General features: G+C 35.2%; 1 protein-coding gene across 1 annotated transcript; it reads left to right on the forward strand.

Annotated features, from left to right (window-relative positions):
* The first annotated feature begins 1,872 nt into the window (after window positions 1–1,872).
* On the forward strand, window positions 1,873–11,614 carry LOC144966411 (ribonuclease P protein subunit p25-like protein). The gene is made up of 6 exons (XM_078902829.1): window positions 1,873–2,100; window positions 3,935–4,096; window positions 5,051–5,143; window positions 6,228–6,304; window positions 8,326–8,400; window positions 11,269–11,614. The coding sequence occupies exons 2-6, from the start codon at window positions 3,959–3,961 to the stop codon at window positions 11,462–11,464; spliced, it is 579 nt and encodes a 192-aa protein (XP_078758955.1). The 5' UTR covers window positions 1,873–2,100; window positions 3,935–3,958; the 3' UTR covers window positions 11,465–11,614.
* Window positions 11,615–14,843: the final 3,229 nt, after the last annotated feature.

Here is a 14,843-nt window from a genome sequence, read left to right on the forward strand (position 1 = left end):
TCTTTTTATCTGCCTGTTCAGAGTCTTGTATTTTTCTTCCTGATTTTTGGCCTTTCTTCTCTCATTCATTAATTCTAATATCTCTGGAGTAATCCATTTCTTCTTCTGCAACTTAAGTGTGGTTGGAACATTTTCTTCTAATGATGCAGCAACACTGTCTTTAAACTGCTCATATTTCTCTTCTATATCTGTTAGTTCTCCAAGCACTTCAAACTTGTTTCTTACTGATAGTTCAAATTTTTCTTGTATCTTCTGTTCCTCCCGGAGAATGTCTAGTTGGTATTTAGGTTTAGCCTTTGCTCTTTTGCAGATTTTCAATTTAACTCGTATGGGGCATAGCACAGGTATATGATCGCTGTTACAGTCAGCCCCCGGCATAGATTTGGCATACAAAACCGAGTTTCGGAAACGTTTGCTGATGAGTATGTAATCTATTTGGTTTCTCACTCCATCTCCAGGACTTTTCCATGTCCACTTCCTTCTATTGTGGTTTGTTGACCAAGTATTTGTGATTGTCAGATCATGTTGACGGCACCATTGAATAAGACGATCACCTCTGTCATTTTTGTCTCCCAGACCATGTGGGCCCACAATATCTTCTATTCTTTCTCGGCCCACCTTGGCATTAAAATCGCCCATGATGAGTTTTATGTCTGAAGACTTAAACTGATGCATTGCTTTATCTATTTGTTGATAGAAATTTTCCACTTCTTCATCATCGTGACTGGTGGTTGGGGCGTATATTTGTAAAATATCAAAATCAAAAGGTTTTGCTTGTAGTTTGATTGCCATTACTCTGTCTGATATGGGCCAGAATCCTTTGACTGCTCGCGCCGTTTTATTATCTAGTATAATTCCAACTCCCCTTTGGTGTTCTCCTCCTCCTGAGTATATAATTTTACAGTCATCATAATTAAGTTCTCCTGCTCCTTTCCATCTAACTTCTGATAATCCTAAAACATTGATATTCAATCTCTTCATTTCCATAACTACATTTGCTAATTTTCCTTTCTGGTACAGACTTCTTACATTCCATGTTGCTGTTCGTAATGTTTGGTGGTGCACAGTAGCTGGATGACGGTCGAGAGTCACCTGTTCACCTGCATGACTATCTCTACCGGACGAGGCTGTAATCGAGTTGCTCGAAAAACATCCATTGACGTCGTTGACTAGATTCGCTTGGACGGACATCATGACGATCTTGGGATGATACGTCAGTGGTTTCCCGTTGCCTTCTGACGGATTTTTATCTGGTTTACTCCATAGCCTTTTGACCTCCCGGTCATAACCCACAAGGCAGTGGGAGCATTTGGCAGGTTTTAAGGCGCCTCCCATTCACCTTGATAGTCCCTTCATAGAGTATATGAGGCATTTTGTATGTGTAGCTGTGCTGCCAGACTACCCAACCTCACTCTCCACGACTATCGCCAGTTGGTCCGCGGCTTTACAGCTAACCTATAGATCAGGATCTGTAGGCCGTTCCACGATCCGCCACCTGTGGACGCGCTGGGTTGGGGATGGTCGCCCCAGCTGTACCCAGAACCACAGACTACCGTGTGCAAACATTGGCGATTGGTATCGGATGGCAAACTGTGATCGTTTGAATTTGAAATGATTCGAAAACACTCGTTACCCCTCCGCTCGCTCGAATCCTGATCGTCTCAAGCTCGTCTCACGTGTCAAGATCGTCTCAAGCTCACAACCCGCTTGATCGTTTTACGATCGAGTGATCGTTTTACTAACTCGCTCTTCCGGCATTGAGATCGAGCACTGACTCGTGGCTTGGCGCTCGGTCGTCGATCGAGTAAAAGCGATCAAATAACCCAACACTAGTTGACAGCCATTCTCTGCGATCTTCGACATTGGAAACAAAAAAGCAAGCACTACCTACTTTCGGTTTTCGATTTATAGTTCATTTTGTTACATGTTCAATTTGGAGGCTGTTTTAATTTACAATCTTACTTACTCACGCAATTCGTATATATTATTTGATTTTAAACATCAGAGTATCGTTTCGATGACAGTATCTATTTTATTATGGCTTATGGCTACAACAGATTCTGATTTGTTTTAAAGATATAGCACAGGCACATGTTGCAGGTAAGTATTCAAGTAATAATACAGTAGCAGACTCCTCTTCCAACTTACACTTACACATTGCCTTACTCTATTATTATTTTAGTCATAGGTAGGTAGTCTGATTCCAGCCGATAGACAGGTGCCGATTAGCCATTGGAAAATTGAAGCGCTAGGCGCTTTACTGTTTTAGTCATTATGGCGTTATTTGTGTCTACTAAGGCTTGGTGGCTAATTTTGGTACCATTTTATTATTATTATTAAAATTTATTCAGGAGGAATTATCCGGTCTATATTTTGATGTTGTTTTTATATTTAAATCAATGGCAGTTTAGAATCCCTTTCGATCATGGTTAAATTAGGGTATAATTTAGTGTAGTGTTTTTCTGCACCTTCGGCGATAGTGTATAATAACGGATCGTTTGTATTTTTATGCACCTCCTTTGCGCAAGCGCAATCCACCTTATTCATTATTATTGATTCTGTGTTTTGTATTTAATCATCACAAAAGTTATATTGTGACATATGTATTATTATTATTATTATTATTATTATTATTATTATTATTATTATTATTATTATTATTATTATTATTATTATAATGGGAAAAATCAAATCAAATTAATAATGATTATTATTATTATTAATAATAATATTATTATTAATGATAAAATAATCATTATTAATTTGATTTTTTAAAAACAACATTGGTACCATTATTATTATATTTTGTACTACTTTATATCATTATCATCATCAGTAATGGGGCAAAAATAAAGGGAGTAAATCTGACTCATGAATGAACAACACAAAACAAACAACGTTTCGGCCTTTGGCCTTTTTCAAGTAAACACGTTCACAAGTTCCTGACCTCCCAAAGTGGGCAGGGGGGTACATACTGTGTCTTTATCCCCTTATATCTTTTTTCCAACATGCTTTCTGTCTTTGTCTTGTAATGATGGCAACTTGCATGAACGAGAAAAAGAAAGAGAAAAATAGTAGAAAGGGTGGAAGTAATAAATCGCGTAATTTAATGTTAGAACTTAGTTGGATTACTTTATTCATTTTTTAAAAGATATAACAGGCTGGGTGGGGTTCCTGACCTTCCATAGTGGGCAGGGAGGTACCTACTGTGTCTTCTATCCCCGTATATCTGTTTTCCAACTTGCATTCTGTCTTTGTCGTGGAATGAGATAAATTGGTTTTGTCCTGGCCCTGACCGGAGTCTGGCTGGGAGGGAAACAGTCAAATGCATAGTTTTTGTTTTGGGAGATTATATTTTTTTCCTTGTAAATCATCTCTCTATGTATTATTATATTTGTTATTTTGAATGTATAATGTAAGCATTTGAGTGTATTCCTCCTTGTGTTGGTTTTTTGTGCTTGTGTCTGGATGAGACTAATAGGTGATCTCAAACTAAGTACATTGGTGGTATGCTCTTGGAATTTACATCTGATCCCTATTTGTTCCCAGTTCCCCTATATCTTACTTTTTCTTGGGTGCTTTAATTGTAATTCTAGAACTTTTTACTATCCCATTTTCTTCCTTTTTACTAGCGCTGATATAACCTAAATGTAGTGCTGTAAAACCCTTAAAAACAAACAAACAAACAATCACTAAGCAGTGTGCTAAACTACAATCTAAAACTATTTGAAATTCACTGGCGTATAGGTCTGTTCACAGTAAAAAGAAGAGTCACTTCTTTTTTTGTGTGGGTCTATTTTTGACACAATGCATTAAATGGCTATGCATAAAAATGGTATCTTATATTTTCCACATTCAACGGAGGCGCATAAAAATGCCACCATTATTTAGTTTATGGTGGTCATTGTCATTTATCAGTTTCCCATTTTTTCAGGAATCTGTTCAATAGAATTTCACAATGGAAAACTACACCAAAGGTGATACAAAAAAGGTATATGACCCACCACTTCTTTCTGTGGATGGAGCTGTTGAAATGAGAGTGGCGAATGGAAGCAAATTACGAAATCTACTAGGTTTTGCTTTCTCTTCAATGGAGGTGAGGAGGACTTGATAGTTCATGTAAAATTTTTACCTAATACGTAAAATTAAAAAAAAACTTTGGTAGTTAGACACTACTCATGGTTCCTTTGAATCGTCAAGCCTCTAAAATTGGAAAAGCCAAACTACAATATCACGCTTTCCTTCATCATTGAAACTTCCAACAGTAATGGATTGGAATGACTTGGAGTCAATCCCAATTCATAGGTGTAAAGCAGACAGTAACATATCAATTGTTTTTTACCCTCTGAATAGGACACTGGTCCAGTACAGAGTTCTTTCCACCAGATATACTATAAGAAGATGCTAATAGTCAGTCAATTCTAGGTAGAGAGAGAGAGCCTCAAAATAAACTTTCAGCATCACTTGATTGTAAAAGGTTTCTCTACTGATTGAGTTTTCTGACCCCATTTTCCATAATTATTGTATTCATGTAACTTAATATCATAAACCTTACAAGTCTGGTTTGTTTTTCTATGATTTTATACAGGTAGATATACAAAGAGAATATACGATTCATCTCTCTGCCTCCAGATATGTACTCTCTATTTGTCTTGTTTCTTACAAATTTCATTTCTTCAAAGCAATCCTACTGTTAAAGTCATCAAACATGCTGTTAAAATCTACATCTCTAGAGAAAACTAGAGCATTTATATAGCTCAAAGTGCTTTACAAGAGGCCCCTAGCCAACAGCAACACTTAACATTTAGGACGAAACATGATACCTCTTAGGGGATATTATAATTATTTTAGACAACGGTGTTGACGGACAGTTACTCATTTTTCAGCTTAGTACGGTGAGAGAATCTGAGTAAAGAGCCTTTTCCCAAGGACTCCACTATGCGCTGCTGAGAGCAGGTCTCAAACCCTGGACCTTCTCTTATTCGAATTTTGTTGTTTTTAAGGCTTTGATGACTATGTAATCAGCATTACATATATTATTTCTTCATAGGATGAAAAAGTGCGTCATATTACATGGTTTGGGACAGGGGATGCCATTTCAAAGACCATCTCCTGTGTTGAGATTTTGAAACGAAAATCCAAGGTACCTTTGAATCGGTGACATTTTCAACTTTTTACCCTCTAGCAGTGGAAGTGCATTTAAATAAATTATTATAGATACCAATACACACAACTTCTTACTCTCTCTCTCTCTCTCTCTCTCTCTCTCTCTCTCTCTCTCTCTCTCTCTCTCTCTCTCTCTCTCTCTCATCTACTCTATCTCTCTCTCTCTCTCTCTCTCTCTCTCTCTCTCTCTCTCTCTCTCTCTCTCTCTCTCTCTCTCTCTCTCTCTCTCTCTCTCTCTCTCTCTCTCTTTCTCTCTCTCTCACACATACATTCACCTTTTTTCGGTATATATTGTTTTTTGTTATCTCACTCAATACAATTCACAATGGTATATTTATTCATCAACTGGCCATTAGGAATCAAATTTCCAGTTCTTAAAGTTTATGACACCTGTGGAGTGTCTTTTATTCACAAGCCAGTTTTTAAAAATTATTATACTTGATTAAATGGTGTAAAAAGCTTATTTTGTATTATTATAAAACGACAATTGCATTGTAATCTATTACGCATTTGTTCATAAATGTCCATACTTAAAGTACATGGGTAGTCTCAATAATTTCAGGAGTGTGCACAACAGCACTCAATCTGCCCACCCTCCTTCCCCCATTTTTTGTTCTTTCTATTTTTTCTCAAATTAAGATGTAGTATAATTATATACATTCTTGTAAAAATTTTTTTTTTAAATTGAGCTTTTATATAGCGTAATATCCACTAAATGTCCTCAAAATGCTTTACAAGGGGTCCCTGACCAACAGCAACACGTAACATGTAGAACGAAACATGATGCCTGTTAGGCGATACTACACTTTTTTTCTGACAGAGACAGCGCTGTCAACAGTCATGCGCTCATTTTACACCTGAGTATGGTGAGAGAATGTGAGCACAGAGCCTTTTCCAATGACTCGACTATGCGCAGATGCCAGGCTCAAACCTAGGACCATCCGATCCGAAAGTGAGTGTCATACCACAAGACCGTATAGCTGCACTATAATTATATATAATTATAAACTGAATATGTCAGTTAAGCTTGACATAGATATAATTTTCTTCCTCTTTTCTAGAATTTACATCAGATCACACAGATTGGAGTACTGAGGGTTGAGGATTACTGGGAACCCATCAAGGAAGGACTTGACACGTGAGCTTGGCTATTCCAGTCTTTTTTTTTGCTAGTTGATGTTAATATGTTTCTAATTGCCTCAATCTGGTTTCATGTCAGGTAAATAAGAAACAGTGATAGTCCTTCAGGATAATGTGGTCTATGGAAATGGCATTATTCCAGTACCTGTAACGTTAAACGGACACTAGCGATTACTTGCTACTTTTGGACAGATTGGAACGCATTTTCCACCAGATCGTGTCAACCCAGTACCTTAATTACTGCTGGATAGTTAGGGGGAATCATGGGGTGGGGGTGGGGGTGTTGTCTCCACCCAAGATTGTTGTTTTTATTTTTAAGGGTTTTACGGTGCTTGCAACATATTTAGGTTATATCAGCGCCAGTAAAAAGGAAGAAAATGGGATAGTAAAAAGTTCAAGAATTACAATTAAAGCGCCCAAGAAAAAGTAAGATGTAGGGGAGCTGGGAACAAATAGGGATCAGATGCAGATTCCAAGAGCATACCACCAATGTACTTAGTTTGAGATCACCTGTAAGTCTCATCCGGACACAAGTACAAAATCCAACAAAGAGGAATACACTCAAATGCTTACATTATACATTCAAAATAACATATATAATAATACAAAACAGAGAGATGATTTACAAGGAAAAAAATATCATCTCCCAAAACAATAACCATGCATTTGACAGTTTCCCTCCCAGCTAGGACTCCGGCCATGGCCAGGACAAAACCAAGTAATCTCATTCCAAGTCAAAGACTGAAAGCATGTTGGAAAATAGATTTAAGGGGATAGAAGACACAGTATGTACCCCCCTGCCCACTATGGGAGGTCCGGAACCCCACCCAGCCACCCAAGATTGATATAATTTCTTTGCTTGTTAGGCTAGTAGGTTTTCCACCATTGAGCTGTCCCCGAACCAGACAGAAAACTTATAAATTATGAGATTTGTTTTGTCCTAATCTGAAAAAAATATAAACAAAAAAAAAAATCTCTCTAGTAATGCTAATCCTTTGACTTATGAATTACATTTTAAGTGTATGATTGTCATCATTATTGTTCCAGATTGAGGCTATGCGTCACATACATATTAGATTTATTGGCATCAGATTCTGGAAAATAATAATAATAATAATGCTGAAAACTTATATAGCGCTATAACTCCGAGACACCAGACTCTAAGCGCTTAAATTACAAATTACTTTGGCTGAAAATGAATCCATAATCCAGTAAAAACAAACTAAGTAGCTTCTGGCCTTTTGGCCCAAATTAAATCAAAATCCCTTGATGAAGATTGTATATTTTAGGCCTTTAAAATCATTTTAAAGAAAGACAATTCATTAAAGATTTACAAAAATAAGTTATATCTCTTATGATAATAATGGATACACAGCACTAGGAGTAATATATTACTCAACTATGGCATTTTATTTTAAATAGAACTTTTCTGAAGACTTTCCTCCTTTTTGACAAATTGCCATCATCATCACTGAGCTAGGAAAAGTTGCTTTGCATCAATCTCTCATTTAGGAGAATTGGTAATATCAGTAAATTCTTCATTTCATTGTATGTTGGTCAATCAGAAAGGAAAAGTTGCTTTTGCCATACCTCAAATAATTCTTCTTTTATTTGCTATTTTAGCATTACATTAACAATGGTGAGACCGTAAAAATAGATTACAGGCTTTCTCTATGAAAACAGCATCATTGTTATTATGATGATGATTGGTTGTTTCCCCCCCCCCCCCTACATTTAAAGTAACAGCTACTCTCTTTGACTTTATCAATCGGTTTGTAATATCAACATTCTCACACCCCCCCCCCCCTCTTTTAAACAAATAATGATTGGAAATGTTTTTGTTTTTTTCTATAATGAAATTTTGATATAATTTTACAGTGCGCCCACCATGTTTTCTGTACCTACTTGCTTGTATACTTTGTCTCATTCTTTTTTTTTTCTTTTTTTTCATTTCTCATTCCTTTTTAAAAAACAAAACAAACAATTAATTATTTCTCCACCTTTTTATTTGGTTTGCAGGTTAAAAGTTAACACAAATACTCCAGTCATCTCTGTTTTGCTGTCCAAAGACCCACTGGACACGCGTCACCCTGGGTAAAGATATTTATTATACATACTACACGTGACTCATCACCTCAACCTGGTATTGTGTTGGTGTGGACCAGGTACTGAAAGCCGAATTTAAAGCTAAATTGATTAGAATTACAATCCTTTGAGAGATTTAAAGACATTTCTTTTTAAAATTTTTTTAAAGAAATTACTTCTGTTCTCCTCAATGAATTTAATGCATATTCATTTTAAAAATAATAAATCATAATTTAAATCTGAAATTCGGTTTTCTGTGCCTAGTTTACTCCATCAACACGACGTGTACCTATTTGCAGGTCTGGTAACACAAATTTTTATGGGTTCATTGTTGTAATGGATTTACTCTCAAACGAATGCAAATTATAGTCCATTACAACAATGTTAAAATAGGCTCAAAATTACGTTGGATTATCAAACATGCAAATATGTGCAGCTAGCTCCAACATATAACCAGGATGATGCTTTGGGTCACTTATACTAACATTGACTATTGCATAATAGTTCATTGTTCCAATCGTTTGATTCATAGTTAATCACAATTTTCTTTTCCATAGAGGACTAATGTTTTTCATTCATAAGACAAAAAGGATTGATATGTGTTAAAATTTAATAAGTAATAATAAAAGTAATAAATTTTTTTTTATAGTAATAACAATAACAATAATAATAATAATAATAATAATAATAATAATAATAATAAATAATAATAATAATAATAATAATAATGACGATTATGATAATAATAATAATAGTAATAATAATAATAATAATAATAATGATAATAGTAATAGAAATAATAAAGTTTAGTGCAGAGTAACAATGGGAAGTACTCACTGACAGTACATTTTTATACTTACAGTGACACACACATTCTCAACCATAATATATATGCACCCTAACTCACACACATACCCTAATGATATACACATGTATATTTAAGAATAGACACCCCCAAAATCCTCGTAGTGCTACTTTTTAATAATAAACAAAAAAAAAAAAAAAAAAAAAAAAAACAAAAAAAACTAATAAATCATCTCCATTTCATAAATAGTCAATAACTTTACAATGAATGGAATTCATCATTTGTATAGATATACTTTCCTAAACAGTTCTTATCTGGGATTCTTTGTAAAGATCTCAATTTCGTACCCATTTGGTTCTTTGTAAATGGAGAATTCCATAATCAAAGCACAGTTTTGCAAAATCAAAACATGAATTGAATGCTTTAAAGGTAACTCTGCCATAAGGTTCAAATCATAAGATATTAGAGATCTTCTAAGTCTTTCCTCAGGTACAAGTCGGTTTAAATAGAATAATGATTTCAAGGTTCATATCATCATGGGATCTGAATTCTGAATCTGAAGCTAGGTCTGTTAGATCTGTTGGAAAGCTGTTAACAATAGAAAAGTGTGCAATTGGTGGCAAGCAAATTGTTATTGTTCATTTGATACCACTCAAACATGGATAAAATTAGTTTTATACGGTACTGACATCAATGTTACAATGTTTTTGAGTCCAATGAATGTAAAATCATAAAACCTTGAATTTTATATCTCCAATATTTTAAAATTTTAATTCAATTAATGATGACTTATTCATTCCGATTCTGACAATACGAGACTCAGGAGATGGCCGTATTCAATGTTCGGATATAAAGAACAACAATGGGGAGAAAAAAAATTCTTATATTAGGCACTCCAAACCTACTTTGAGAATAAAAAGCAATCTGCAAACAATTTAATTTTCAGCACAGATTTTTGTATTCTAAGTTAAATGACACCTTGATCTGCAAAATCTGATAATAAATAAAAAATTTATGATTCCTCAAAAGTTTTCAAAAAAATGCGTGAAATGTGGTTATGCAATTTTGTTTTGAAAGTGACAATTTTTAAAGTTGTGTAAAGCAATATGTTACAAAGGATTCAATGGGTTTGGATTACTTACAAAATCAGTCGTTTCTATTATAAGGAGAAATGCAAAATTAAGAGGAAGGAGAAATTGGGATACAGACATGGGTTTGTTATTGTGCGGTCATATGGTCTAGCTGTATGACTCTTGCCTGTGGACCGGAAGGTTCGGAGTTTGAGACTTGCTCTGGGTGGTGCATAGTTCAAGTCTTTGGAAAAGGCTCTTTACTCACATTCTCTCACTGTACTCAGGTGTAAAATGAGTACCTGATTATTAACAGTGTTGTCTCTGTGAGAAAAAAATGCAAGATCACCTAACAGGTGTCGTGTCTAGTCCTACATGTTAAGTGTTGCTGTTGGCCAGAGACCCCTTGTGTAGTGCTCTAGCACGTTTAGTGGATATTGTTCATCATAAATGCTCTTTTTTTCTTGTTTATTTTTTCATCAGTATGTTTTATGTGTTCATTATAAGTGTGCTCAACAATTAATATTAAGCAGTTTTTTATCTGTGTAGTCTAAAAATTGGATGTTTTTCTATTTAGGTGTAAAATGAGTACCTGGCTGTTAACAGCATTGTCTCTGTCCGAAAAAAAAATTGCAATATTGCTTAACAGGTGTTCTACATATTAATTGTTGCTGTTGGCTAGAGACCCCTTGGAAAGTGCTTTAAGGATATTTAATGGATATTGCACTTTATAAATGCTGTATTAACTCACTCAACCCTAACACCGACTATATCCGTAGTTTACCCGGGTTACTTTAACCCCATGCCTATTTATTACATTTTTCTGAGATAAATTATAGGCGTAGTATCAAAGGTAATGTTTTTAGTTTTTACATGTTAATAGTAGTTGAATAAAACTATCAATGCACATCTGTCCACTCTTAAGATTTAATGATTTTCTATTTTCCCTTACCATTTATATGAGTTTGTCTATTATTGTTCAAATACTTCAATCTATGACAGTTACCAAGCTCCTGGTAATAGCACCGTGAAATGGGCTGGTGTTTCTAGTGTAAGACCAAGTTTCAACCAGACCCAGGAACACTCTGCAGCTGTGCGCCAAGTCAAGAATGCAGCATCCAGGACGAAACGGCCCCGAAGTGATAATACACAAAAGTCAGGAAAGAAACGTGATAGTAAAAAAGGAGCAACCTCATAGTACTGTTGACATAGCTTTATAAGAAATCATCATTTCATTCTTAGTAGATTTTTTATTTTCATTTTATCATTGTGATCACTAAAAACTTGCTATTGTATTATACTTACATTCATGCTTATGACATTATATAAAAATTATGTGAAAATCCAATCTTCTTTTGTTTTATTATTTTATTTTTCAACTACTCTATCCACCCAAAAGTGAATGGGTAGCTAGGTCTGTTAGATCTGTTGGAATGTAGTGTTTACAATAGAAAATTATCATACCCAATTGATAGCAAGCAAATTGTTATTGTTCATTTGATACTACTCAAACCTGGATAAATTTAGTTCTATATCTAACAACAGGTTTTCTCTCTCTCGCTCTCTCTCTCTCTCTCTCTCTCTCTCTCTCTCTCTCTCTCTCTCTCTCTCTCTCTCTCTCTCTCCTCTCTCTCTCTCTCATATATATATATATATATATATATATATATATATATATATATATAAAATGAGAAGGTCCTATAATGGAAACACTTCAGCATGTATTTATGATGTATTCTTAGAATTTGTGGGATCAGATCTCTAATTAATCCAATGAGAAAGATGTTCTGCTCGCATTTTCTCCAGCCCATTGGAAAGTGACGTTTGTGGAAACCCCTTTATGATAGAATAGCGTTCCCTTTAATGGTATTGCACAGCTCAGGTGTTGTCCTAAATGAAACCCATGATTGGTGTGAAAATTAGTTCGTTTAAAGGATGGTACATATTATACAAAAAATAATGAGGAAAAGAAGCAGTTTGTTAAAGATGAGGGCTCATATAAGGCGTGTTCTTTAAATATGTCGTACCAGTTAGATGCTGTTTTTCTAGTCTAGAATAACTGGGTACATGTATGTAATATTTCAGTTGCCTGTAGTTATTCCATTATTTTGGGTGTTTCTATCAAATGTGTCCCACCATCTCCGATAGGTGTTATGTCAGATGATTTAGATGCTGAACAATTGACTTTATAAGGTGAATGTGTTCATCACAGATTATGTCCGGTCCCTTAATTGTGTAATACTATTAAAAGGATAGGGCACATGTAAACATTATCTTTTTAGGGCTCTATGGTTTCTATGAGTGAACAAAACTTACAAAATCAAACAATTCATTAATAAAACAACAAGCCATATAGATCTGGGGGCTACCGGACCCCCCCCCCCCCCCCCCCCCCATGTACACTTTGTCTGCCTATATATTCTGAAACAGTAGTATCTTGACCACCACAAAAAAAAAGTTATAGCCCAATATTGATACTCTTTCAGAAGTTATGCTGATTTGAAAACAAAGAGTTGCGGCCCTTAGCAAAAATAGGGGTAGGGTTGCTTTGAACAACTGCTGTGTGAATACTAGTCACGTGATATGCATTATTTTTGCATCAAATGTAAGGGAAATGATTGCTGTAACTAGGTGCATTATTTAGAAAGATCAGATTAAAACAATTTTGCCATAAAAGTTCATTTTTCACCCTTTCAGAAATAAAAACGCATCTAACGAAGACTAAATAATAGACTCTTGCGACAACTATAAACCTTTAATCTATTATGGGCTCTTTATGAGCCTTAAGTTTTTAAAACTTTAGTATTGTGAACAACACCAAAATAAAATTAGAGGCTAAAACCCATACTCATTGGGAGTTATTGCAATTTCAGAATATATGGTTAAGTCCCTTTGATAAATTAGGGGTGAGGTTGATAAAAATAAAATGGCTGCTCTGTGAATCCCATTTATAAAAAATGCATAATTTTAGCATGAAATATAAGATAATTCATTGTTCTAATTTAGCAAATAGTTTAAAAGAATCAGATTCATACATTTTGTGATAAAAGTGCATTTTAAAAGTGAAACTGTATCAATATGGTAACAGATTTTAAGAAGATAATCGCTAAAATTCTTACACAAAGATTAAATAAGGACATTAGGTCTGCAAGATCAGGCATCTTTAAGTCTTTGAACACTAGTTTCTTTCTTCTGAATAAGGTACAGTCTATAAAGTGCCTTTAGATTGTGTACTCTGTGTCCGAATCACTATCTTCTGCACTGTCAGAATCACTGATATCCTCACTGTCCGAATCACGGTCTTCTTCCCTGTGATCACCTTGTCCATCAGATAAACTGTCATTTTCTTCTTCATTATTGATATCACTAGGGACTATATCTGATAATTCATCTGGCAGGAAAGAACCACTGTGCCACTTGATATCTAGGATACCCGAACCATCACTGATCCATCCACTACTGTCAACACTTGGGAGGTTGGGTACTTGAAGTGATGCTCTTCTCCAAATCAAAGTCTGGAAGTTTGCCCTGCTTATATGGAGTACAAGAACATTCCTACATGGAGGCAGCTTAGGAAGGTCTATACCGCTTCTACATGAAAGAAGGTTTCCTTTGCTGTTGAATGTCTCGCTAACTTTTTCAAATCTTACTTCGTCAACGCTTTTAGTAAAAGCTTTTCCATACAATCGGCAAACAAATGCCTCAAGTTTTAGAATGTCACCTTCTGATACATTTTGTGTCGTTCCAAAACATGAGAATAGCTTGATCAAATCTTCATCTATCAGCAGAAGTTTCAGGGCTTTGACCTTTCCTCTCCCTGCGAAAGAGCTTGTGGTATCACATCCTGTGAAAGCATGAAGACCCAATAGGGCATCTCTAAGGGGTTTGGACATAAATCTTACCATCTTTTTTATATTGATCTGGCGTCTATTGTTTCCAATTCCAGTCTGAAAAACCAATACCTTGTCAATAGCATCACAGTATGACAGCAGTAAGAGGAAAACATCTGTGTCAGGTGACTTTACAACTATTCTAGCTGTGTGAGACTGTTGGGAGGCATAAAGGCAATGGAGTATAATTCTAGTGTCTGCCTCTTCTTGTGTAGAATACAATTCTTCAACAAGACAAGTGGTAACAAACTCTCCATCAGGACTTGTAAAAAGATAGCATCTCTCCTCGTTTACAAAGAACAGTTGCTTATCTTTCAGCTTTGGGGCATACTGATCTTTTTCCCATTCTGTCTTCAGAAAATTCATTAAGGCCTTTTTGTTATTCTCACTGGATAAAAACTGTTTCCATTTACGGGGGAGTTTAATGTGTTTCTCCAATCACACAATCGTTATCCTCTGAGGAACCCCTTCTTAGTCGTTCAGCACTTTTGATTGAATCAAATTTGTATGTGTCTGTTACAAAGTGGACAGAACTTGTTTTTGGTAGACAGGAAAATATTCTCTCTGCAAGTTCACTATATGTGTTTGGAATCTCTGTCAAAGAGTGGAAGAGTGCATTTCCATCTTACAATATATGTAGATTCATCATTTGGTATATTTTCTCTTTCCAAACAGTCTTTTCTTTCA

Source organism: Berghia stephanieae, chromosome 2 (assembly GCF_034508935.2).
Source record: "Berghia stephanieae isolate SIO BIC M18660-M18661 chromosome 2, UCSD_Bste_1.3, whole genome shotgun sequence".
Lineage (NCBI taxonomy): Eukaryota > Metazoa > Mollusca > Gastropoda > Nudibranchia > Aeolidiidae > Berghia > Berghia stephanieae.